Below are 26,201 nucleotides of genomic sequence, written 5' to 3' on the forward strand. Positions count from 1 at the left end.
AAGACAATCTCACTTTTATTTTGAAACTATAATAACTTAATGTGATGTCATATTAAGATTAATATTAGACTTTTATTCTGAAAGGACACACAAAAGGTCAATCACTGCCTGCTTACATCATCGTTTCCCTTTACAGTACAGCTGGTAATCCTAACAGCCGCTAGCTCGCTGGCTAGCCAAGTTCAATGGCATTAATCATGTGTGTTAGCAACAAGCTAACTCTGCTGAAATGTTGCGTTCAGGGCACCTCGGAATAAATTAAACAGCAAACTTCAACTCAATGAAAGAGTTTTTAATTAACTTTAATATTAAAACAACTAGGTAATAAAGCAGTGTTTTCAATAAGCAATTCATCCTAAAAAGTGTCCAGTGGAAACATTTTTTAAATAAAAACTATGGCACCGAGTGTTTCTTCAGGTGCATTTCACAATAAATCTGAAGTGGCATGAACGCAGCACGAGGCCGCCGGCAGCCGTTCATCAACATTTAAACTTTACATTTCCCTTCAAGACTTCCTGTCAGATGCTGCACACGTGTTCCACATTATTATTATTATTATTATTATTCACACTCAGGTAAGAGCACTGGAAGTGTTTGTTTTAGCTTAGCAAAGGCTTTTATTCTGGTAAGGCTACAGGAGCTAACAGGAAGTTCAAGGTTCATCTACAGCAGTTACCGTGACAACCAGACTACTGTACTCAGGTCATTAACGAGCCGTTAGTTACAGAGGGAACCAGCGAACGTTAGCCACATGCTAACAGGAAGAAAGAAAACATCCGCGATGCATTCATATGCATCAGGAAATAACAGTTGGTGTATGCATCATGCTGACTTAAAACAAGACAAGGTGCCTTGAAATGAGAAATATTTGTAGTTATATGTATTTACATTTTTTTTTATTCAGAATTTGGAGAGGTTTGTTGCATGTTTAACTTTTATTATTAGCTTTTATGCTGTTTGTGCAAAGAATAGGCGTAATATTAACACGTTTCTCCTAAAAGTGCTGATTCTCAGTCTGCAGAAGTCACATTATTCACAGCTCAGAAAGTGCACCAAGAAAAGAAAATATTATTTAAAGGGAAGTTTTATCTGTGGATCAGCTGCGGAAGCTATCAGTAAATAACAGTGAGCAGCTAACTCAGTTAGCCGAGGCGTTGCTGAAAGTAGATCCCTTTTAGATGTATTACCGCATGCGTTTACTTAAATGTATCCACAAGAATAAGATCCTTGTTAAAAATACTTCAATTTAACAATCATAAAACATGAGAAAAATCAGAACACTGAGGCATTATGGGGGATCTAGGAAGTCTCAGCAGAAGACAGCTGTGCTATATACATATAATGTGCTTTAGTTGTGCATTGTGGGTAAACCCCTTACAGAGACGCTCACCCTGTGTTCTCTGTGAAAACATTAAATCCACATGATGCAGTCTGCAGAGGATGATGAACGTTTGACCGCTAATGGGACGTTTAGCAACTTGTGTGGGGGGGGGGGTCAAACTTCGGATCAAAACCCCCATGAGATCCAGATCCAGAGTTGACAAGTTATCAGCGTGAACAGAAAGCATTTTGAGTGCTGCTAATGAAGGTCTGCTTATATAGAACGACTGAAGGCGTAAAAAAGATCCAGTTTGGTTGCAAGGGAAACTTTTGGAGCTTCAAAGTGTTTCCAGTAACATGAACTGCAGTGCAGGTTTAGTGTCGCAGTGAGACTATGATGAGCTGCCGATGGACAGAAGTCCATTGTTCTTCTACATTTACCGCTTTAATGTCAGAGAATATCTGAGTTTTTTGTAGGACTTTAATCTTGAGTGTTTTCTTTGAATATGCCCACCACCCCTCCCCACTCCATATTGTTTACCTACAATGGCCCTAATACACCATCGTAATACTTTATTCATACAAATGACAGACATATCAAATAATAAAGATGTTAAGGGGTACACATTTTCTACCAAACCTAAAAGGGATGCCAAAAGTACTTTTTAGGTTGGACTTAATCCAAATGCCCCTCCCCCCCCCCCCATGAGATCTTGAAGTCCTGTAGGTTTGCTGGTTCTGGATAATAAAGATCTTTGAACTGAATCAAAAGGTGAACGGATCCTGAAGGCATCAAGGTTCAACATGTAACAGGAAACAGAGGAACAACCTGAAACCAGAGACTGCAGAAGGGTTTCCATTATGCGGTCCACAGCACACCTTTCATTCATCTCCTTAAACCCTAGAAGTCGGACTGGTTTCAGTCTCTGAACAGTGTTCAGACTGGTCTTCTCCAAAGAATCAGGAATCAGCTGTCAAGGTGGGAAATAAAGGAGGATCAGAGGAACTACACTTCAAAAGAGCCGAGGACAGAGAAATCCTCCTTCAATCCTCCTCTGGTTGTTGAGTCATTTGTGCAGCTGGAGAATGTTTAGTTCCAAGTGTGGGTGCTTGAATTGCATTTAGAATCCTGAGGAGGCGTGTAATGAAGCTTTGTGGAGCCGTATGGATTTCCGTGATATCACAAAGTCACGTGAGAATTCATCTTTTCAGGCTTCAAGTAATTTGTTTGTTTTTGATCCGATCAGCATCCTGAGGAGTGACTGGCAGCTTCAGTTCTGCGGAGTGACTGGCAAAGAGCGGCAGCGATCTGATGGGTTGAAGTTAGAGTTACAGATGGTTCATCCAATCACCTGCACAGTATGATTTGAAAGCGCCTTACTTTCCCCAAACAGTTTCCAATGACGATGCAGCTTAGGGTCAAGGTTACAAACATCCGTAAGTCCTTGAACCTCTGGTGGGTATTTGGGAGGTTTAATAGAGCGCAAATTGCAGACTTGTAAAGCCTTACAGGTCACCTCATGGATTCTGTGGAAAGTTACCAAATCCTTTGGATGCATTTACAAAGACTTAATGACTCCTGATTATCGTGTGAATGTCTTAAAACTGCTCAGTTCATACTTGCATATATTAAAATGTGACTCTTGAGTTCTTTGCATGCTTCTACAAAGCACCAACAAATCTCTTTGTATTGTTTTAAAGGTTTACCATGAGGGCTGCTGGGCATCCAGCGGAGTGGGGCCAAACGTGTTGGCTGTGTTTCGGCCAGCTGTGACCCGGGTTTGGTTCTTTTAGGGCAGCGTGATCCCGGCAGACATGGATGAACGAGATTCAGGGCGCTGTCGGGTCCAAGACATTGAGACAACCTGAATTGTCTGTAATCTAGAGTCTTTCATAAAGACTCAAATAATTCAAGTTGTGGCAGCTAAAGTGGATCAAGTGAAAGCAATAATTTGCAGTGTGTCGTACAAACACGGCAGGGTGCCCTCCAGAGGATACATCAGTGCTCATATGCGGGTCCAGTGAATATCCTTGAGTGCAACATTGAAAACGTCCTCTGGGGGTCTCACCAGTAGGGGGCGCTGGTCTCCACACGGCCCCAGCTCTGCCAATTAGGGAAGATCCCCGCCGACATCCTGGGACTTCCAAAGGGATCAAATTCCATCTCCTCCCTCTTCGCTCCGCAGCGGATGCTCTGGATCTGCAGGCCGGCAGGGCTCTCCGTGCTCCGGGTCAGCCTGCCGCCTGCATCCGCCAGCCGGTAGTTGTTCCCGAGGTTGTTGTCCCAGAAGGTGTGGTCCGGAGTCCGGTACTGAATGCAGAACTCCACTTTGTCGGAGGGCTCGAGGCTCTCCGGTACCGAGACGGAGAAGGAGAAAGTATTGGTGTCGGGGCAGCCGTAGACGTTGTTCAGGTAGAAACATGGAACGTCCTGGAAGCATTGCCACGAGTCAAAGGTGATCCGCACTGAGACAGACTTGTCAAAGCAGAGGTTTCGGACCTGAACTGTGCCTGAGAGCAGACGCTCCTGGACAGAACAAGTCTCCAGACAAACCTGCTGGGCTTTGAGCCGGTTCCTCAGGTCCAGATAGTCTGCAGCCGGCTGGGTGAAGTCCAGAACCCAACCTGGAACCCCATCTGCAGCGACTGCAAGAGGAACACATCTTTTTTTGTTGTTTTTTTTACTTAAATTTGATGTTGACATTGTGACAAGTGACAAGTGCCGCGTAAAAAGATTATTTCATGATTGATTCATCTGCACAATATTTTCTCAACACTGTTGTTAAGTTTATATATTTAGCAGATTGTGAAAAGTAATTATCACAAACACCAGACAACTACAACACTGCACTATATATTCAGGTCACTATAAAGAAGACAAAGAAACTGAACTGTGTTTCCGAAACAAGAGAAAAATGACTGTAATCAAAATAATTGACTGATCGCTTAATGCTTCAGTTCTAATAAAGTGTCCTTGCTGTGTATAATAATTGGCTGCTCACCTTTCTTGTCTCGCAGGTGCAGTCCGGCAGCGGAACCCTCTATCTCGATCTCGGTCAGCAGCTCGTCCTCGTTAAAGACATGGACGGCGGTGAGCGCCAAACCATGGGAGTCTGCAAACACCACACTTTTCTTCTTCCTCCTCCTCCTCAGCCACACCAGGCCACCACCACCAATATCTGTGGCCGCTGACGTCGAGGTTGTGGTTGTCGTGCCGACATCGCCATTGAAAGTGTCGCCGCAGACTCCGGAGGACAGACAGGGTCGCAGCGGTTCACAGCGCTTCAACAGGAAGGAGCGCAGAGGAGGAGAACTGGCCAGGCAGATCCTCATCGCCACGTCCACAGGCATGATGGAAGACGGACCCCCGGGGCGAGGGTTCACCACGTGGAGAACCCTAAAGAGACACAGAACAGGGTTGAGCATGTAGAGAACCATAAAGACACACAGAACAGGGTTCAGCATGTAGAGAACCATAAAGACACACAGAACAGGGTTCAGCATGTAGAGAACCCTAAAGAGACACAGAACAGGGTTCAGCATGTGGAGAACCATAAAGAGACACAGAACAGGGTTCAGCATGTGGAGAACCCTAAAGAGACACAGAACGGGGTTGAGCATGTAGAGAACCATAAAGAGACACAGAACAGGGTTCAGCATGTGGAGAACCCTGGAGTCACAGGGTTTATAGAAATGTTCTTCAGTTCAGGATTACAAAATGATGTCTGTTTATAAACTTTGCAATGACTGTCTACCACAAATATATATTATTTTATATTTTAAATACGTTACATTTTATCCCTATATTTGTTTTTGTGTTATATCAGTATATTTGATTTTATATGTTATATTTCATTCACGCAGGTTCTTGTCCAGGCTCTTGTCATTTTACGCCTTGCACTACTGCAACTCCCTCCTCGCTGGACTGCCTGCATGTGACATCCGACCTCTACAGCTCATCCAGAATGCAGCAGAAAAAACCCGCCTATTTGCTATCCTGGCTCCAAAATGGTTGAACGACCTCCCCATTGATTTCAGGACAGCAGATAGTCTTCACAACTTCTGTCGCAAACTGAAAAAAACTCTCCTGTTTTGAAACCTTGACTAATGAAAAAATAAATAAAAAATTGTTCTTTGTATGTTGCGCATATATTAGGTTTGGCTTATTTGAAAGCTATTGTTCTGTACTTAAAGGATTGTACCTATCTGAAGCTAATGTACTTGCAAGATTCTTGCTGTTCTGAGTTGTATCCTCATGATTGTTTGCACTTTTTGTAAGTCGCTTTGGACAAAAGCGTCAGCTTAATTAACTGTAACGTAATGTAATTCTGTTATATTTATCAGTATACTTTATCTCTATGTTTTATTCTATACATTTTCCCTTTATTTGAACTTCTGTATATTTTATGTCTTAGATTCTCATTTTTACATATTTAATGAGCATTGTTGGAGGAGCCTCAGACCTTCTCTGAAATTGTTGTGTATATAAATAAAATGTGATAATAAATAAATATAGTATTTGATATAAAATACTTCAGAAAACAATGAGAAACATGCTTGTTGTCAGGTTACTGATTTGGTGATTGTTGAACACAATAAACAGTTAAAGAGGAATTTTTAAAAAAGCAAAGTACTGCAAAAGGACAAACCCTAAATATAGAACAGAAAAATAAGGAAGAGTATGAAAGGAACTGTAAAATTATATAAAAAACATGTACAATACAGCAGTTTTTGTGCAGAAATGTACAAATGGTACAGTACAGAGAAGTATAGAAGAGTACAGTTGAGTACAGCAGAGTATAGAGTATAGAAAAGTACAGAAGAGAACAGCTAAGTACAGCAGAGTATATAAGAGTACAGCAGAGTATATAAGCAGAGTATATAAGAGTACAGCAGAGTATATAAGAGTACAGCAGAGTATATAAGAGTACAGCAGAGTATATAAGAGTAGAGCAGAATATAGAAGAGTACAGCAGAGTATATAAGAGTAGAGCAGAATATAGAAGAGTACAGCAGAGTATAGAAGAGCACAGAAGAGTACAGCAGAGTACAGAAGAGTATAGAGAGTATAGAAAAGTACAGAAGAGAACAGCTGAGTACAGCAGAGTATATAAGAGTACAGCAGAGTATATAAGAGTACAGCAGAGTATATAAGAGTACAGCAGAGTATAGAAGAGCACAGAAGAGTACACCAGAGTACAGCAGAGTATAGAAGAGTACATAAGAGTACAGCAGAGTATAGAAGAGTACAGCAGAGTACAGCAGAGTATAGACGAGCACAGAAGAGTACAGCAGAGTATAGAGAGTATAGAAAAGAACAGAAGAGAACAGCTGAGAACAGAAGAGTATAGAGAGTATATAAGAGTACAGCAGAGTATAGAAAAGAACAGAAGAGAACAGCTGAGAACAGAAGAGTATAGAGAGTATATAAGAGTACAGCAGAGTATAGAAGAGTATAGAAAGTATAGAAAAGTACAGAAGAGAACAGCTGAGTACAGCAGAGTATATAAGAGTACAGAAGAGAACAGCTGAGTACAGAAGAGTACAGCTGAGTACAGAAGTGTACAGAAGAGTACAGAAGAGTATAGAAGAGTATAGAAGAGTACAGAAGAGTACAGAAGAGCACATCAGAGTATAGAAGAGTACAGAAGAGTATAGAAGAGTACAGAAGAGTATAGAAGAGTACAGAAGAGTATAGAAGAGTACAGAAGAGTACAGAAGAGTACAGAAAAGTATAGGGAGTACAGAAGAGCATAGAAGAGCACATCAGAGTACAGAAGAGTACAGACGGGTATATATGAGTATAGCAGAGTATATAAGATTACAGCACAGTACAGACCGGTACAGAAGAATACAGCAGAGTATAGAGAGTATAGAATAGAACAGAAAAGTACGGAAAAGTATAGAAGAGAACATCAGAGTATATAGGCTACATATACATATATATATATAAGTATATATTATAGTATGTTTCAGATGTTTCCTGCTTAGAGTTTAAACTTCTCACAGAGTTCCCATCAGAAATGATTTGAGTGACAGGAATAAATAAAGATGAATAACAAAGTGATGAGTGCAGACAGACACAAGCTGTGGCGCAGTTACCTGGTGCAGTTCATTGGAAAGTTTCTCTCTCAGTAGAACCCGGAAGTACCCGCTGGCGTCCAACACGAACCGCAGCAGCGAGCACGAGAGCTTTCTGTTTCTTTTTATTTATTTATTTGAATTATTTCCGTTTTATTTTTCAGCCATTTTAAGGAGGAAATGGCGCTGCAGGTCCTCATGCTCCGACACGCCCCCAGAGAGCGCGAGAGCCAAACAGCGCTCTGACCCGTCAGCTGCTCACTGCCTCAGCCAATCAGAGAGAAGCTAGAAAACAACAAGCGGTCCAGCAGTGACGTAATGGTGGAATATATTTGGAGTTTATTACCCTGAGAGAAGACTGTCAGGCAGAATTATATTTTTCAGTTGATACTAAATTAAAATGAAACCACAAGAGGAACTATTTATTGAGTTATATAACGTTATTAAAGTACATAGGCTAAACTCATTTTACTGTTTGTTCTTTGTACTATCAGTTTACATGTATTTTCTCTTCCTGTATTCATATTTATACTACCTTTTATATTATTGCACTTCATGTTTGTACCTGATTTTGTATCTTGTATGTTTTATTCTTTTGTTCTGCACAGGGACCAGGGAAACATCATGTTCTTCCTCTATTTGCTGCACTGTAAATAGATGGAAGACAATTACCTGATATATTTTAAAATTAATTTTATTTATAGATAGCCTACTTAAATATGCATTTATATGACAATGGTAATTAAAAGGAAACGGTTTTAACCTCCCAAATGAATGAAGAGCTACAGAACAAACTGTTGGATGTTTGTATAAATAAGAAATCAGAACTCCGAATGAGGTCTATCACGTCTCCATGTGGATGAATAAAGTATAACAAAATATACAAAGTCTCAATAAATAACCACACTGATATTGAAAGAATAAAATGAATGAACCCAGAATAAAAGTTTTACTTGGCTGTCTATTGACTGGTCCGAGGATTAAAGATAAATGGATTTATGTAAACAAACCTACTCGGACATGTTTTATTAGACGGTAACAGTCCTGTCAGACCATACGGAGGGCACTCAGACCCAATATCAACAGGCAAGTTTAAAAGTTTAAAAACACACTTTTAAACATTATCATGCATACGAACACACTATTTAGTATGTCCCAACACATAGTATGCCAAAAATACTGCATTGGGTCATATTTCAAATAAAAACCAGTCTGCTCTGTGTTTCTTCTGACTTCAGGCCTGACGGACACTAAAATATCTAAATGTACTCAGGACACATTTTATTTAGATTATGTGGAGTCAAATAAACTTCAGCTGAGTGTTTCTGCAGCAAATTGCAGACATTTCTTTAAACTCACAAAAAGTGGCTTCAGCCTGGACTTTGTTAAAATTAAGTTTTTGTAGCACTGCTGTATCAATAAGAGCCAGTCACTGCGTTATAATAATAATACTGTGTTTAATAGTTGGTCAGGGTAAAAAGACAGGCTGCTGTGGTCTGTTCCAACAGGAACTGTGCTTCAACACTTTGGTTACATCATCTGCATAGAAACATCGTCATCATCAATAAAAAACATAAGTGCTTATTATCGTTGTGCAAAACAAAGTAATACTGTCAACAAAACAACAAATGCAGAACACATTAAAACATCGTCATTGGAAACACTGAGTATGGCATCGTATTCCTTCTGTGGCTCCAATAACGCTGTACCGCGAAAACACTGACGAGCCGCCCACACCGCTCTGCTGCTCAACCTGAAGGGGGGCGACAGAACCCTGCAGGACCAACAGAAACTTGCAGGACTACCAGAAAACTGCAGGGGGTGACAGCAGCAGCAGAGCAATGAGTTCTGCAGTTTGTTCACTTCAACTAAAAGTTTCAACGAGTGAAATTAGAAATTATGGCTTGAACAGTGCAAACAGCCCGACAGGATGCTACCCTGATACCCAGAACAACAAGAACACAGTTCACATCTTCAGAGGGTCGATACTGCATCAATAATAATAATAAAGTTTTGAAGGGTTCCTCCACAGCGACACCTCAGAGAGAAACTCTTCTCCTTCATATTAACGCTGGAGCCACATTTACCTTTGGATCAGAGAAATAAATTATCTGGTCTGACTTTGACTTGTTGGCACAGAAACCACCGGAAACATCCAGAGACGCTACGAGAACCAGACTCTTCTTGTTCCACTTTGAGTTCAACTCATCACTTCCCTCAGGATTTTTAAATCTCTAGAGCTAAACAGATCTGATTGATATATTTGACACATCTGCTGGTCCAGTCTGAGGAGGCTGTGAGGAGGTCAGAGGTCAAACTAACTGATCTGAGGTCTGCGGTCAGTATCACATCTTCAGGAGCCTCATAAATAACTTAATTTATAATTAATACTGAGAGAATCAGAATTTTAACGTAAAGTTTTGGAACTTAATTGAGGTTAAATAAAATTCAGATTTACAAAATTTAATTTCGGACTGTGAAGTAAGCATATTAGACTGAGACACAGCTCTATTCGGTGCCATTCCATTATTCCAAAACCCCAATAGTCCAAAAAAAGTCCCATTGCTCGGAGATTCACACTGCAACTAACAGGAGCACAGACGGAGGTATGACCGCTCCACTCTGCCTCTGATTGGTTGAGTTTAGGCATGAGGAGTTCGATTGGTTAGGCTCAGGTAAGAATATCAGGGAGAGCCAATCAGAGGCGGAGTAGGGCAGGACATGCTTTCGCCTTCATTCTGCAAAAATAATTATCCGTGTGTTCCTGTTTTTTGCAGGGAGAGTTTGTATTTTGGAGCAATGGCCTTTATTCAAAGTGGCAGACTCCTCCTCATCCTCCTCCCCCTCTTCCCCTTCCTCCTCCTTTTCCTCTTCCTCCTCGTCCTCCCCTTCCTCCTTGTTTTCCTCCTCCTCCTCCTCCTCCTTGTCCTCCTCTTCTCTTGCTCTCTTCCTCTGCTCCTCCTCCTCTTCCTCCTCTACAGACAGATGTTGATCTGTTTGGCCAACTCTCGGTCCAGGTCATGGATCAGAGTGTCGAAGTCTTTCAGACTGAGTCGACAGTTAAACGGAGCATCAAAATCCAAGAACTCGTCCACGTACAGACTACCTCCAACTCCTCCTCCACCTTCTGAGGACCACGCCTCCTTCTTCTCCTCCTCGTCTTCGTCCCCGCTGCCTGAAACAGCAATAATAAGAAGGAATGAGAGTGACATGAGGACAACAGGAACAACAGCACTTATAAAAGTCTCAACTGTTTCGGGAGGGGGGGGTGTTCACAGTGTTAGACTTCCAGTTATATATTAAGATACTGGACAAAGTAAACCAAGATTAATCAAAAAACAAAAGTAGTAATCATGATTTTAGCAAATAATGCAAAGTTTAGGTAAAGTTGTTTCCGGTTCCTGCCAAAGGAAAGACGATGAAGAATATTGATTTAGACATTTGTAACACTGAACCTGAGAAAAATGGCTTCAAAGGAAAATTTGTCACAAAATAGAACTGATATCAGAGGTTTAATTTCAGTCATGTCTCATTTTTTTTAACCAAAATTATAGTTGCTGTGGTTAGCCTTTGTAGGCAAGTACCCAGTCACATAAATACACAAAAAATCTTTCATGAAACTGGCTGCTATGTTTGAATTTGTTAATATTTAAAGTGTCTGTGTTGCAAGACAGGCAAGAAAGTGTTGCAAGGTGCGTCCGCCATTTTGTTTGGGTTGAGGAATGGAAATACGTTTGCTTGTGTCTTTACCGCCGTCACTCTCACTTCCTGCCACCTCGTCGTAGTCGGCCTCCTGTCCGGACAGAAGATCTTGTCCACAGACGCTCCAGTCTCCAGCGTACCGGTTGATCGGTGGCGGACTCTCGAGCCGAGCCAGGCCGCCTCGACCACGACGTGACACAACCACCTCCTCATCGGGGTTCTGGGGCAGAGCCAATCGCAGTGCAGGATGCCGCTGCTGCTTCGGCCGAAGGGGGTTATGGGTAAGGCCGGGGGAGGGAGGCGGGGAGTTGTCAATGTGGTCGTTTGCTGGGACTCGACGGGTCGGCACTGAAAAGGAAGATAAAGGGACACCTGTTAAAGGTAAGGTGGTTTCCATAGCAACAGTAGAGTATCAAAGTGGGCGGAACTTGTGGTTAATTAGGATTTTTCCTGTCTCACCTGGCCATAGCTGCAGCAGGTAGTGCAACGCCTCGATGTGCCGTTTAAAATCTATCGCACTCACTATCTCTTCACCGAACACCTTCCCTCCTCCTCTTCCTTCCCTCCCTACTCCCCCCCCCCCCCCACTCCAGGCCTCCTGAGTCGGGGTGAGGAGCACCGGGCCGAAGCAGACGGCGAGGTTCTGGTGCGTCATCCTGTTGCAAGAGCTGAGGGATGCCACCAGGCTGAGGTGGTCCAGCAGGAGAGACAGGGTGGCCTGGAGAGAAACAGGGAAACAGACTCATGTTAAATGTGGGAAGTAGGGCTGGTGTAAAAATGTTCTAACTGGTTTGATATAAAGCCAAACATCGGACCGGACCAGACTACAGCAGCTGGAGTTTTACCCTCTCTGGAGGCGGCAGACAGGACAGCAGCTCTACAGTTTTCTGGGCCAGCTGGGGGTCCGTGGTCACAGGTGGGGCAGGTGGGGGTTGAAAGGTCATGGCCTCCCTGACGACCTGGTACAGATTCCTGGTGATCAGCGGAGACGGCAGCTCCCGCAGGTAGTCCTTCAGTATACCTGAGAAAAGACAATCAGGAAACCAAGATCAAGACATTGAGTTTGATTCTGAGACATAAATAGAAACTTCTCATGGGAGATGATTTGGTCAGGGTGCAGGTCTGGGCGCTGGAGAGTGGATTGGGCTGATTTGAAGGACACAGTTGAACTCCCGGACCACATTGGAATCAATGGCCTCTCCGGGAACCACCGCTGCTGTCACGAGATTTCCTCCCAAAACTTGCTGACCTGATTAGGAGGAAATGAGCTCACAAACCTTTTTGGAGAAAAGGCGTGGCTCTGCTGGGTTTAGGATTGCTCATTTTGTACTGTCACAAATGTGCAGGCAGGTGGACCCAAAGTAAAAAGCAACAGGAACTGAACATAAAGTAATAATTTATTTACCAGATGAAGGCAAACACTGACTGGCTTGAAACACGAGAAGCAAAACAAGGAAACATTGACCACAAACTGACCAGGAACAATAAGAAACACACAGGTTTATATAAACTAATCGCAAGAACAAGACTCAGCGGGAGGAGGTCAGGTACAAGCGTCAGGGGAGAAACAGGAAGCTAAAACAGATAAGTGAGCAGTCAGCAGGGAAACAGGAAGCTAAAACAGACAGGTGAGCAGTCAGGAGGGTTGCTGTGTTTACTGACCTGTGATGACGTTGATGTCGGGGTACAGATCCTCGCTGAGGCAGACCGCTGAACTGTTCCTCTCAAACCAATCCCTGAGCTCCTTCTTCACTGCAGCAGAACCACACAGTCTGTACAGACCCACCCCCTGGCAGACAGACAGGCAGAGAGACAGAGAGACAGACAGACAGACAGACAGACAGACAGACAGTTATGGTCTTGAACAGCAGTCAGAGGTGTCATAAAGATGCACATTTTGCCTCTCCTCTTTGGACAGATATCCAGCGGCCTGAGACGAGCGGGTCACAACTGTTTATCTAATAAAGGCGTGTTGAAGACCATAAAGATGTTTACACCATCTTGGTTGTGCTGCAGCTGATGTGGACCTTTCTGTTGCAGTCTCATTATGGAACAAACTGAAGTATATATTTTCAACTAAAATCTGCTGCACTTCTTCTGTTCAGGCATTATTTTTGTCGCCCACTTTGCACCAAGTCCCGCCTTAATGTGCTGTGATTGGCTGGTACTACTGTGCTGTGATAAGTCCACTGGTTGCTTAGCGCTGCTGTTGATAACGCCGCTCGGAAATGGAAAAACTGGAATAACTGAGAGGTTTCAGACTGAATAAGCGATGTCCGGCTTTTGTTGCCTCTCTGGGAACCATCACCTTATCGTGGTGGAGAGGTTTGTGTGTCCCTATGAACCTGAGAGCTGTGTTGTCTGGAGCCTAGTGCTCCTGGTAGGGTCTCCCAAGGCAAATTGGTCTCAGGTGAGGGGCCAGACTAAGAATGGTTCAAAAACGACTTCATGAAAGAAAGGAAAAGGAAAGGAGAGACCCTGCCCGGAGGAAGCCCGGGGCCCCCGTCTGGAGCCAGGCCCAGAGGGAGGGCCCGACAGCGAGCGCCTGGTGGCCGGGTTTGCCACGGAGCCCGGTCGGGTACAGCCCGAAGAAGCTACGTGGTGCCTCCCATCCATCCATCCTGTGGGCCCACCACTCATGGGAAAAACCGCTGGGGTCGGGTGCGCTGTCACATGGGTGGCAGTGATGGTCAGGGACCTCGACGGACCAGACCCGGGCAGCAGAGGCTGGCTCTGGGGACGTGGAACGTCACCTCTCTGTGGGGGAAGGAGCCGGAACTAGTGCGGGAGGTGGAGCGCTACCAGTTAGATCTGGTGGGGCTTACCTCCACGCACAGTCTTGGCTCTGGAACCGTACTCCTGGATAGGGGTTGGACTCTATTCTTCTCCGGAGTTGCCCAAGGTGTGAGGCGTCGGGCCGGGGTGGGGATACTCACTAGCCCCCGGCTGAGCACCGCTATGTTGGAGTTTATCCCGGTGGACGAGAGGGTCGCCTCCCTACGCCTTCGGGTTATGGGGGGGAAAACTCTGACTGTTGTTTGTGCCTATGCCCCAAACCGCAGTTCTGAGTATTCGGCCTTCTTGGAGACCCTGAATGGAGCCCTGCAGGGGGCTCCAGTAGGGGACTCCGTAGTCTTGCTAGGAGACTTCAACGCACACGTGGGAAACGATGGAGACACCTGGAGAGGCGTGATTGGGAGGAAGGGCCTCCCTGATCTAAACCCGAACGGTCGTTTGTTATTGGACTTCTGTGCTAGCCATGGAATGGCCATAACAAACACCATGTTCGAACATAAGGATGCTCATAAGTGCACGTGGTACCAGAGCACCCTAGGCCAAAGGTCAATGATCGATTTCGTAATCGTATCATCTGACCTGAGGCCGCATGTTTTGGACACTCGGGTGAAGAGAGGGGCGGAGCTGTCGACTGATCACCATCTGGTGGTGAGTTGGATCAAGGGGTGGGGGAAGACTCTGGACAGACCTGGTAAACCCAAACGGGTAGTGCGGGTGAACTGGGAACGTCTGGAGGAAGCCCCTGTCCTGGGGATCTTTAACTCACACCTCCGGCGGAGCTTTTCAGCCATCCCTGTGGAGGTTGGGGGCATTGAACCTGAGTGGGCGATGTTCAAAACCTCTATTGCTGAAGCTGCGGTGATGAGCTGTGGTCTCAAGGTCTTAGGTGCCTCAAGGGGCGGTAACCCTCGAACACCGTGGTGGACCCCGGTGGTCAGGGAAGCCGTCCGACTGAAGAAGGAGTCCTTCCGGGTTATGTTATCCGGGAGGACTCCGGAAACAGTTGCAGGGTATCGAAGGACTAGAAGGGCGGCAGCTTCTGCCGTATCAGAGGCAAAGCAGCGGGTGTGGGAGAAGTTCGGAGAAGCTATGGAGAAGGACTTTCGGTCGGCACCAAGGTGCTTCTGGAAAACCATCCGGCACCTCAGGAGGGGGAAGCGAGGAACCATCCAAGCTGTGTACAGCAAGGGTGGGACCCTGCTGACTTCAACTGAGAAGGTTATCGGCCGGTGGAAGGAGCACTTTGAGGAACTCCTGAATCCGACTAACACGCCCTCTATGGTTGAGGCAGAGCTGGAAGCTGATGGGGGATCATCGTCAATTTCCCTGATGGAAGTCACTGAGGTAGTCAAACAACTCCACAGTGGCAAAGCCGCAGGGGTTGATGAGATCCGTCCAGAAATGCTGAAGGCTTTGGGTGTTGAGGGGCTGTCTTGGTTGACACGCCTCGTCAACATTGCGTGGAAGTCTGGGACAGTGCCTGGGGGTTGGCAGACCGGGGTGGTGGTTCCCCTATTTAAAAAGGGGGACCAGAGAGTGTGTGCCAACTACAGGGGTATCACACTTCTCAGCCTCCCTGGTAAAGTCTACTCCAAGGTACTGGAAAGGAGGGTTCGGCCGGTAGTCGAACCTCTGATTGAAGAGGAACAATGCGGATTCCGTCCTGGTCGTGGAACAACGGACCAACTCTTCACTCTCGCAAGGATCCTGGAGGGGGCCTGGGAGTACGCCCATCCGGTCTACATGTGTTTTGTGGATCTGGAGAAGGCATATGACCGGGTCCCCCGGGTGATACTGTGGGAGGTGCTGCGGGAGTATGGGGTGAGGGGGTCACTTTTGAGGGCCATCCAATCCCTGTACGCCCAAAGCGAGAGTTGTGTCCGAATACTCGGCAGTAAGTCGGACTCGTTTCCAGTGAATGTTGGCCTCCGCCAGGGCTGCGCTTTATCACCAATCCTGTTCGTGATTTTCATGGATAGGATATCGAGGCGTAGTCGTGGAGGAGAGGGGTTGCAGTTCGGTGACCTGAGGATCTCATCGCTGCTCTTTGCAGATGATGTGGTCCTTATGGCATCATCGGTCTGTGACCTTCAACAGTCACTGGATCGGTTCGCAGCCGAGTGTGAAGCGGTTGGGATGAGGATCAGCACCTCCAAATCTGAGGCCATGGCTCTCAGCAGGAAACCGGTGGATTGCCTACTCCGGGTAGGGAATGAGCCATTACCCCAAGTGAAGGAGTTTAAGTACCTCGGGGTCTTGTTTGCGAGTGAGGGGACAATGGAGCGAGAGATTGGCCGGAGAATCGGAGCAGCGGGGGCGGTATTACAGTCACTTTACCGCACCGTTGTGACGAAAAGAGAGCTGAGCCAGAAGGCAAAGCTCTCAATCTACCGGTCGATCTTCGTTCCTACCCTCACCTATGGTCATGAAGGCTGGGTCATGACCGAAAGAACGAGATCACGGGTACAAGCGGCCGAAATGGGTTTTCTCAGACGGGTGGCTGGCGTCTCCCTTAGAGATAGGGTGAGAAGCTCAGCCATCCGTGAGAGACTCGGAGTAGAGCCGCTGCTCCTTTACGTTGAAAGGAGCCAGTTGAGGTGGTTCGGGCATCTAGTAAGGATGCCACCTGGGCGCCTCCCTAGGGAGGTGTTCCAGGCACGTCCAGCTGGGAGGAGACCCCGGGGAAGACCCAGGACTCGGTGGAGAGATTATATCTCCTCTCTGGCCTGGGAACGCCTCGGGATCCCCCAGTCGGAGCTGGAGGATGTGGCCCGGAGAAGGGAAGATTGGGGTTCCTTACTGGAGCTGCTGCCCCCGCGACCCGATCCCGGATAAGCGGTAGACGATGGATGGATGGACGGCTTTTGTTGCCTCACTATTTTCTCATCTCAAGTTCTGATGGAACAAGCTTTTCTTTCACACAACATCTATGAAGAAAAAAGTTGGTTAAGACTCTTCAGTTGATCCAAAATGCAGTGACACGTGTATTGACAAGAACAAGGAAACGGGATCATATTACTCCTGTATTAGCTGCTCTGCACTGGCTCCCGGTAAAATACAGAATAGAATTCAAAATCCTTCTCCTGACTTACAAAGCAATTAATGGTCAGGCTCCAACATATCTTAAAGATCTCATAGTACCTTATAAACCAGAGCATTGCTCTCCCAGACTGCAGGGTTACTTGTGGTTCCTAGAGTCTGTAAGAGTACAATGGGAGCCAGAGCCTTCAGCTATCAAGCTCCTCTCCAGTGGAACCAGCTTTGTGTTTGGGAGGCACACACACTCTCCACATTTAAGAGCAGGCTAAAGACTTTCCTTTTTGATAAAGCTTATAGTTAGGGCTGGCTCAGGTTTGCCCCTGGATCAGCCCCTAGTTATGCTGCTATAGGCTTAGACTGCCGGGGGACACCTCCCTGCTCTCTTCCTTCTCTTCCTCTCTTCTTCTCCCTCTCTATCTGTATGCATTTATGTAAATGTCCTGTACACACGACATCTATTGCACGTCTGTCCGTCATGGGCGAGGGATCCCTCCTCAGTCTCTCCCTGAGGTTTCTTACATTTTCTCCCTTTAATTATGGGGTTTCTTTTAGGAAGTTTTTCCTTGTGCGATGCGAAGGTCTAAGGACAGAGAGTCTAAGTACAGAGGGTGTCGTATCCTGTACAGTCTGTAAACACTGAGACAAATGTATAATTTGTGATATTGGGCTATATAAATAAATTTGATTTGATGATTATTCTAAAAAAGAATAAAACCCAAGAAGATATGAGCAGGTAGATATAGGCAGGTGAATATATACAGGTGTACCTTGAGTCCTCTCCGCTCTATCTCGGCCACAGACTTCTGGATCAGCAGAGGGATCGGGGGGGCAGATCCTTCTATCTCCACCAGGTGGTGCAGCTCCACCCCGAAGACGTTAGCAGGCAAGGAGGAGTCACTGCTGGGCTGCGGGACAAAGTACTGTAAGTAGTAGTAGTAGTATTAGTTTGTAACTGTGTAATTAATAGGAGTAGTATTACTGTGTACCTGTGTAAGTAGTATTAGTACTAGTAGTAGTATATTACTGTGTACCTGTGTAATTAGTATTAATATAGTATATAGACGGAATCAGAGTTTCGGGCTTCCGGTGGAATCGCAATGCATGCTGGGTGGTGGCGAGCCTAGAAAAGTGAGCACCAACTCTACAAGGGCCGCCATATTGGATTTCTTCTCTATGTGTTTACATTGTATTTAGCTTATTCTTCAAGCGTGTTGTAAACAAAGCTACTACTCTACAATGAGTTCTGAACTCCTTTCTTATGATGAGGTTCAGATGTGGAAAGTCGAAGCTTTGATTTAAAGGTTTCAGGAACACAACTCGAGCTTATTGCCCGGGTGTTTGCTGCATCAGAGATGGGCATTGAGGAGCAACCAACAGCTAACGGAAGACTTTCAATCACAGACAAAGAAAAGACTACGCTTTTGGTTATGCCGAGTGGCGTTTCAGTGCCTGATCCCTTGACACTGCAGGATGGCTGGGTCAATGAAAACAACAGCATGACTTCTTAGCCGCCGATATCCGCAGATTCTGAGTATTGCTTTTTCCCATACGCCACATTCGGCATGGATCTGCGCAGTCAGGAAAACTGGCAATATCATAAGTGCTTATTGCAGTTGTGTTGCAGGGTAAGCTATTATAAATTTATACCTAACTTGTGTTTGTTAATTATTATAAAACTCAATATATAGAAAGTATATTTGTCAATATATAAATAGTAGATAGACTACACACCCCAGGTCGAGTTCAGGATCAGGGAATTCAAAGTAGTATTAGCAGTATATTACTGTGTACCTGCGTGTCCCACTTCTCCTGCAGAGACACTTTGACGTACAGAAGTCCTCGGGGCTCCAGCTTCACACACAGCTGCTGGCTGCGGCTGCCTGCGGGTCAGAACAACATCAGTATGGTACGTTGGATCAGAGCGGGGCAGTTTTAAACATAGGAGTGAAGTGAACCTTTAAAGAGCGGGGGGATGCAGACTCCTCCCAGAGCACACACTCTATTCCTGCTGGCACCGGCTGTACATCCTCCTGCAGACAGAGAAAACTGAACCTGAAGAAGATGTTCCAACATGCTTACGACTTGTGAAAGATGGACAAGCCGCAGACAGTAGCGGCAGGTGAGCAGTACCTGGGGTCAGCACCACCACGCGGAGCTGCCGGGCCCGCTCCAGCTCCAGGTGGAAGGCGTGGTTCAGCGGGAGGGCGCAGCCCCGCAGTGTCAGGAGGGCGGTCCTCGCTCGCGTCACCCCGTCTATCTGGATGGCCAGGAAGACATCCTTACTGCACTCCGACCTGAGAGGACACACATCAAGTGAGACGTCTGTGGACGACGTCACGTCTCCGCAGGAGACACAACATGAGCAGCTATGTGCAAAATATCTGCTTTTTTCATTAAAACATAAAGACATCAAAGGTCCGAGAAGCCTGCAGGCATAACAACTTTGAGCTAGAAGTTAACTACAACTCCCACAGTGCATTTCACTTTAATTCTGGGTCAACTGTGGATTTAGTAACAACTGTAACAGCTCGTGTCCATGGTAACAGCAGCTGAGGTTCATGGGTATTTAGAAGAAGAAACAGCTGCAGTTCCTCTAACGTCCACCAGATGCTGCTGGGATACAACTCTGACTATATTGAAATAAATGGGAAAACCTCCCACTTCTCTTATAATAATAATAATAATAATAATAATAAAACATTATATTAATAATATAATAATAATAATAATAATAATAATAATAATAATAACAAAAACATTATATTAAGTGTTCCAGGTGAGTTCCTACCTGCTGCTCTTCATCTCCTCCAGGCCCAGCAGATGGACGGTCAGTAAACCCGTCACCCGCTGGCTGCATCTCGGAGGGTCGGAGCCTACGTACAGTCGGAACGAGCTGATGTCACACGCCGTTTCCTGGGAGGTGGTCACGGGGGGGGGATGTTGCCGTGGCAGCAGCTCGGGGGAGTCCCCGTCACTAAGATAACCTGAAAGTAAAAAAAACATTTTACGATAAGAAGCCTAGCTCGTTAACGAAGCGATGGACACGTCAGTAAGAGTTGATTGACAGATGATGATTGTTTGAAATCGCCAACGTCGGCTTCTCAGATGGTTACGTAATTTCCGGGACTGCCCCAATATTTTCGGGACATCTGGTCATCCTACATTTCTTCTGGATACATGACACTTAAAATTTGGGAAAGTCTTCAGCACCACATGAAGTCTTACTTGGCAACATACGGATAAACATAAAATGTTGTAAATGTGAACTTTACCTCCTTTGGCGGATCGTCCTCTCGACGACCGCCGCAGTGGTCTGGCGGGAGGAGCGGAGCTATCCAGGTGATATCTGCTGATCACGTTCTGATTGGACACGGCGGATGATGGGCTCTTACTCGACTCGTCGCCGCCCCCTCTGCTGTCGTTTCCCTGCCGGTTGGTGCGACAAGAGGAGCGCAGGCTGAGTTTGCGGCGCAGCTCCGGAAGTTTCTTCATCTTCAGGGAGAGTTTCCTCACCGTACCAGGAGACCGCAGCCTGTCAATCACACTGCCGGACACGCCCCCTTTCTTCTGGGAGGCGGGGCTAGAGTCTGAGGGAGAGACACAGTGTTTACCTGAAACTGGTCACAAACACAAAGTTACAAATGTCTTTACAACGTCGGGTCTCACCTGTGTTTTCTGTGGTGATGTTGTCAGTCTGGTGGCTGATGCTGGGGTTGGCGCCCTCCGGTGGACTTTCTGCTGAGCCGACCCACACTCCTCCCAGCTCAGCTCTGGGATTCACCGCTCCTGCCTCCTCCCTCTTGTCCCTTCTCCTCCATACCTCCTCCTCCCTGCGTGGACCTCCTGAGTCCTCCTCCTCAGGGATCGGGTTGTACCAGATGTTGCTGCCACTCTCCTGCTGCAACCCGCAGGCCTCGTCTGAACCCTGGGTCTTTCCCGAAGACAGCACCCAGGCTCGGCTGCTGCGATCCAGGCTCTGCAGATACATCCGCTGACCAGAAAACTTGTTGCTGACAGAGGTGGGCGGCACATCAGTGGAGCCCCCTGGTGGTGGTGGGGTGTCTGGCAGTACTGTGGTACAACTGACAGAAACACAGGTGGCGCTGCTCGTGTCCTGGGTCAGACCAAAGCACATCCCGTCACCACACTGCTCCATCTGAGGGGAGAAGAAGAAGACCGCAGAGGGGAGGTCAAACCAGGAGGGTTCAGTCCTTACTGGACTGATATGAAACATATTTACAGGAAACAAACACACTGTATTCAATATGTGCACTCCAAGGAGCACACATGGAATAAAACTTCTAACGAGGGTCATCACCAGAATATCCCAGTACCAAGTAGTATTGAAACTCCAGTCATACCATACCTGTTTGTGAGTTAATACTTTACAGAGCGCTGCAGGGACGCGTTTCTGTGTCCGACCCTGAAGGCAGCATCTTAACTGGATTTTAACTTTGGATTTTAGATCATTGCAGAAAAACCAACGATGATATTTACACGTGTGGTTCATCAGGATCATCTCCACAGATTAACACTTTGATGATTTATCAAGTAAGAAGCTAACGTTCGGCTATAAAGGAGCTACAGCAGGTCACGTGACGTCACCACCGCTAAGCTAACGGAGGCTAATGTTAGCGTGATGACGTTTAGACACGTGTTAGCAACCAACCTTTTAAACTCACCAGCGGGGATTTACTGACGAGTTTTATGTCGTAGAACCAAACGTTAAAATCTCTTCAGCATGTTTTAACCACAGAACTTATTTCAGCAAAAACACATCAAAAAGCAGATGAGGGAACAGGAAGTGCAAACATGTAAAACTCATTTCAGGGTTTTAGGACTCCTTCCTGCAGCTCTCTATTGTACCGTTTTGTACATTTATTTAATAAATAGTTAAATAATTTGAGCACTTTATAAATGTATTCCTGTAAAGATCCTTTGGACAGGGAGTGGGAGTTGCTTCGACTTCATGAGGGTTAGTAAGAGAAGCTGTCTGTACTGTGATAGCCCTGCCATACCGTACCTTATCCTGCGCTAGCCACTGACTCAAGGCCTGCCCAGATGCATCCTGTGACATCCACGGCGGTCGCTCCCGGTCAGAGTTTCTGGGGGCGGAGCTTGACTGCAGAGAGGTGGGCGGAGCTGCAGAGCCCTGCCGCGCCCACAACTGTTTCTTAGCAACTGTGATGTGGTTATGTGAAGGTGTGGGGGGGTCAGGGTCCGCTGCTTGGGGGGCTCTGGGGGGCGTCAACGAGGGTGATGAAGACGTCTGCAGAACAGCGTCAGCCGTTACTGAAACATCTGGAAACACACACACACACCATTACTTTGCTTATTAGTAGCATATTGGTTTATAAGTCATTATAAAGCTTATTTATGTTTTATTCTGCGTGACCATATTCAACAAATACTCCGTCATTAACTAAGAGTTTCCCTCCTATTCACTGCTTATTGGAGGAATATTAAAGGTGTTATCAATTATCCTCCATCAGTTCTTTGCCTACAAACAGGAACATCAGAGTCCAGTTGTAAACGTCCTCTCTCTTGCTCCAGAGCAGGCCCAGCTGGAGGAACCAGTACTGATCTGGTGTAACGTGAACGACCTCCATGCGGTCAGACGCCTGGTGTCAGACGGTCCTGCTGCACAGTTATTAATTATTATTGAGCTGTAATCACTCAGAGCAGAAGTTAAAGCTGCACATCATTATAACCACCGGCATCCTGAACATCTGGATTTGTCCCTTCAGACTCTTCCTGTGTATGTGTGTGTATATGTATATGCGTGTGTGAGTATATATATGTGTGTGTGTATGTGTGTGTGTGTGTATATGTATATGCGTGTGTGAGTATATATATGTGTGTGTGTGTGTGTGTGTGTGGGATCCTTGTGACACACAGTGTGTCTGACTGAGCTGCATGAATAAACCCTCTGTGTGTGTTTGACCTCAATAAAAACTCCTTTAATAACGACGACGTCCACAGAAGCTGATGGTTTAACGTCCGCTGATCGTCCTGCTCTCTGAGAGGCTGCCTCCTCAAGGACCACCTGAACTCCTCAAGGACCACCTGAACTCCTCAAGGCCCTCCTGAACTCCTCAAGGACCACCTGAACTCCTCAAGGCCCTCCTGAACTCCTCAAGGCCCACCTGAACTCCTCAAGGCCCTCCTGAACTCCTCAAGGCCCACCTGAACATAGTGATTAAATACTTGCGGAGTTCCTCAGGGTTCTGGTTTCGGATCTTTGTGCTTTCTCTTGGTTATATCTGCATTTTTTGATTCAGTAGAGCGACATGAAAGCTCATTAACTTTTTCCCGTGAGGGTTAAATCATACGGTGGAATTTTAAAGTAGTCAAAGTCTTTATGTCTTTACTTCCACACAGTTCCAGAGCAACATTCCTTCATCAGGAGGGTTTGTGTTGATGAATGTCCGTCCTTCATTCCCCGTCGGCTGTGTTCAGCAACTCTGACTGTGTCTGTCTGACAGGAAGTGATACTCTCCAGAGGTCAGCCCCCACTTCCTGTCATCTGAACGTAGCCAAAGAGGAACTGATAGAAGACTGAGTGTGTGTGTGTGTGTGTGTGTGTGTGTGTGTGTGTGTGTGTGTGTGCGTGTGTGTGTGTGTGTGCTAATAATAAACCATCTGTTTAATTTCAGAAGCCTGAGAAATACTGATCAGTGAGAAAGTGTGTATGGGGGGGGAGAAGGGGGGGGTGATGAATAAACAGCTGTGACTGCAGATGTCAATGAAGTCTCTGTATTTAAGACTAAACACACTGCTGACTATTCACTATTCATTAGAGACACACACACACACACACACACACACACACAGTGTGGTCTACAGACAAGGCGAGCTTTAAGAGTTCACTCTGTTGAGTTTCTCTCACTATGTCTCATTGCTTCACTAATATCACAAAGTCTCCGTGTTTTCTTACAACTTTGTTTTCACTTAAAGTCACATTTTTGTCGCCTTGAAATGTTTAGTCCAGCGTTGGGCTCAGCTCCTCTGTGTCATTTCTGTCCACTCCTGACACTCCAGGCATGTAACATTCACAACATGAGTCTCAGTGTGTGACGATGTTCACAGCTCTGTGTGTGCGACACAAAGCAGCCAGCAGCTTGTAAGGATGGAGACGCAGGAAGAAGAGAAGCTTCATTAAAGACATCAGCAGGTTTCTGGTTGAAGGACTGAAAGATGGAGGCTGAGTTCACTGCTGCTGGAAAATGTTGGAAAACACGATTTTCACGCAAAGAAGCTTGTTAACGAGCATGTGCAGGGCTGCATGTAAACCTCAGGAACACAGTTTAGTAGGAATCATGTGTTTTTAAGGCCAAGAATCTGAATATTCTGTGCTTTATGTCAAATCTTTGAAAAACTAACAAAAAAAACATCAAATCATCTGTAATTATGGAAGTATAACGCGCACACACTCACAAGTCTAATGACAGGAAATGATTCGGTTTGTTGGCAGGAAGCTGAACATTAAACATGTGTGTGAAGATGAGCAGATTACAGAAGAAACTGTTAGCCTAGCTTAGCACAGAGAGGCGTCTGTCTGTCTGTCTGGAGAAGTGTGTGAACTATTATGGGATGTATTGTTATGAGCTGTAATGATACATCGTGGTGCAATAAATACACATCAGATGTTTTCATGTAAAGAAATGGATTGAAGCACAAAATAAAGTTTACTCTCTTTTAACGTTAGCATGCTAACATGGTTAACATCAGCCTGCTAGCATGTTAGCGGTCCCTTTATAAAACAACACACGTTACTAAACACTAAAGCATACAGACAATACTGTGTATTATTCCCTTTGTACTAATATCAGATACACATTTCAATACATAATATAAATAATCAATAATAAAGTAGAATTCATCGTCTCAGTTTCTGTTATTAGAGTGAATGTTTCATCGACACACATAAACCTCCTCTCGTAGAAAGATAAACGTCGGATAAAGTTTTATTCAGCAGCTAAACTTCCCTGGAAGGTCTGGCTGGTACACGGTATTAATACCTTCACATACTTATATATATTCTGTATACAGAGGTGCAGAGTAACTTACTACATTTACGACTGAACTAAAGTACAATTTTGACGTACTTGTACTTTACTTGAGTATTTCCATTTACTGCTACTTTATACTTCTACTCCATTACATCTCAGAGGGAAATATTTTACTTTCTACTACATTTATCTGATAACTTAGTACTTTTACCGTAACAGAGTATTTGTACACTGCAGTATCAGTACTTTTACTGTAACAGAGTATTTGTACACTGCAGTATTAGTACTTTTACTGTAACAGAGTATTTGTACACTGCAGTATCAGTACTTTTACTGTAACAGAGTATTTGTACACTGCAGTATCAGTACTTTTACTGTAACAGAGTATTTGAACACTGCAGTATTAGTAATTTTACTGTAACAGAGTATTTGTACACTGCAGTATCAGTACTTTTACTGTAACAGAGTATTTGTACACTGCAGTATTAGTAATTTTACTGTAACAGAGTATTTGTACACTGCAGTATTAGTAATTTTACTGAAACAGAGTAGTAACAGAATTAGTAATAATACGAATAGTGTAACATGATTGTGGAGAAGTTCTGGTGTTGGTCCATGTGATGGACGGAGAAGTTGTTGAGTAAACAGAAAGTTGACAGCGATCACTAACACACTTGAACAGTTTATAATATTGTCTATAATAATAATAATAATAATAATAATAATAATAATAATAATAATAATAATAATAATAATAATAATAATAATAATAATAATAAAATAAAGACGTATAAAGTCTGCAGCAGGCGCTCGGCACTCACCGCTCACTTTGGGGTCGGTCTTCCTCCTGGATCTGTCTTTGCCTCTCAGCCTGGAGAAGGTTCTCTTCAGCAGGGGCTCGGTCATGGCGCCCCCCCCCCCCTCCCTCCGTCCTGCTCCTCGGGCTGAAGTTCTGCTGGAGACAAAGATCCAGAGGAGTCAGCGCTCCTTCATCATGTTCAGATCTGCTCACACTCGGCCATGTCTGCGACTCCTCTGAGCTGCAGGACAGGAAATGAATTCCTCGCATTCTTTCCCAAACTCCCCCACTCCTCCCCCTCTCCTCCCTCACTCCTCCCCCACATCTCCCTCACTCCTCCCCCACTCCTCCCTCAGCAGGGAGAGGAGGAGACAGAGGACACATGGGAAATGTAGTTATGAGGCGCCAAAAACTAAATGTTCTAAAAACACAGAGAGACATTCAACATATTT

The 26,201-nt window shown here is 45.3% G+C and overlaps 2 protein-coding genes across 4 annotated transcripts; both read right to left on the reverse strand.

Annotated features, from left to right (window-relative positions):
- Positions 1–266: 266 nt before the first annotated feature.
- Positions 267–7,621, reverse strand: LOC115005785 (protein phosphatase 1 regulatory subunit 3C-B-like). The gene is made up of 3 exons (XM_029427727.1): positions 7,423–7,621; positions 4,323–4,717; positions 267–3,966 (listed from the first exon to the last, which is right to left on the reverse strand). Exons 1-3 carry the CDS (start codon positions 7,434–7,436, stop codon positions 3,386–3,388), a joined length of 990 nt encoding a protein of 329 aa, XP_029283587.1. The 5' UTR covers positions 7,437–7,621; the 3' UTR covers positions 267–3,385.
- Positions 7,622–8,838: 1,217 nt separating this feature from the next.
- Positions 8,839–25,985, reverse strand: syde1 (synapse defective Rho GTPase homolog 1). 3 transcript variants are annotated; one of them, XM_029427725.1, is made up of 14 exons: positions 25,772–25,985; positions 21,962–22,239; positions 20,605–21,094; positions 20,211–20,525; positions 19,727–19,922; positions 19,069–19,232; positions 18,894–18,965; positions 18,730–18,818; positions 17,706–17,843; positions 12,766–12,892; positions 11,949–12,124; positions 11,563–11,821; positions 11,152–11,475; positions 8,839–10,576 (listed from the first exon to the last, which is right to left on the reverse strand). In XM_029427725.1, the coding sequence occupies exons 1-14, from the start codon at positions 25,854–25,856 to the stop codon at positions 10,377–10,379; spliced, it is 2,913 nt and encodes a 970-aa protein (XP_029283585.1). In that variant the 5' UTR covers positions 25,857–25,985; the 3' UTR covers positions 8,839–10,376. The 3 variants fall into 3 exon arrangements, with proteins under 3 accessions (XP_029283585.1, XP_029283586.1, XP_029283584.1); XM_029427726.1 differs by having other exon boundaries at positions 11,152–11,451; positions 18,894–18,968; XM_029427724.1 differs by having other exon boundaries at positions 18,894–18,968.
- Positions 25,986–26,201: the final 216 nt, after the last annotated feature.

Source organism: Cottoperca gobio, unplaced genomic scaffold (genome assembly GCF_900634415.1).
Source record: "Cottoperca gobio unplaced genomic scaffold, fCotGob3.1 fCotGob3_363arrow_ctg1, whole genome shotgun sequence".
NCBI classification, from domain to species: Eukaryota; Metazoa; Chordata; class Actinopteri; order Perciformes; family Bovichtidae; genus Cottoperca; species Cottoperca gobio.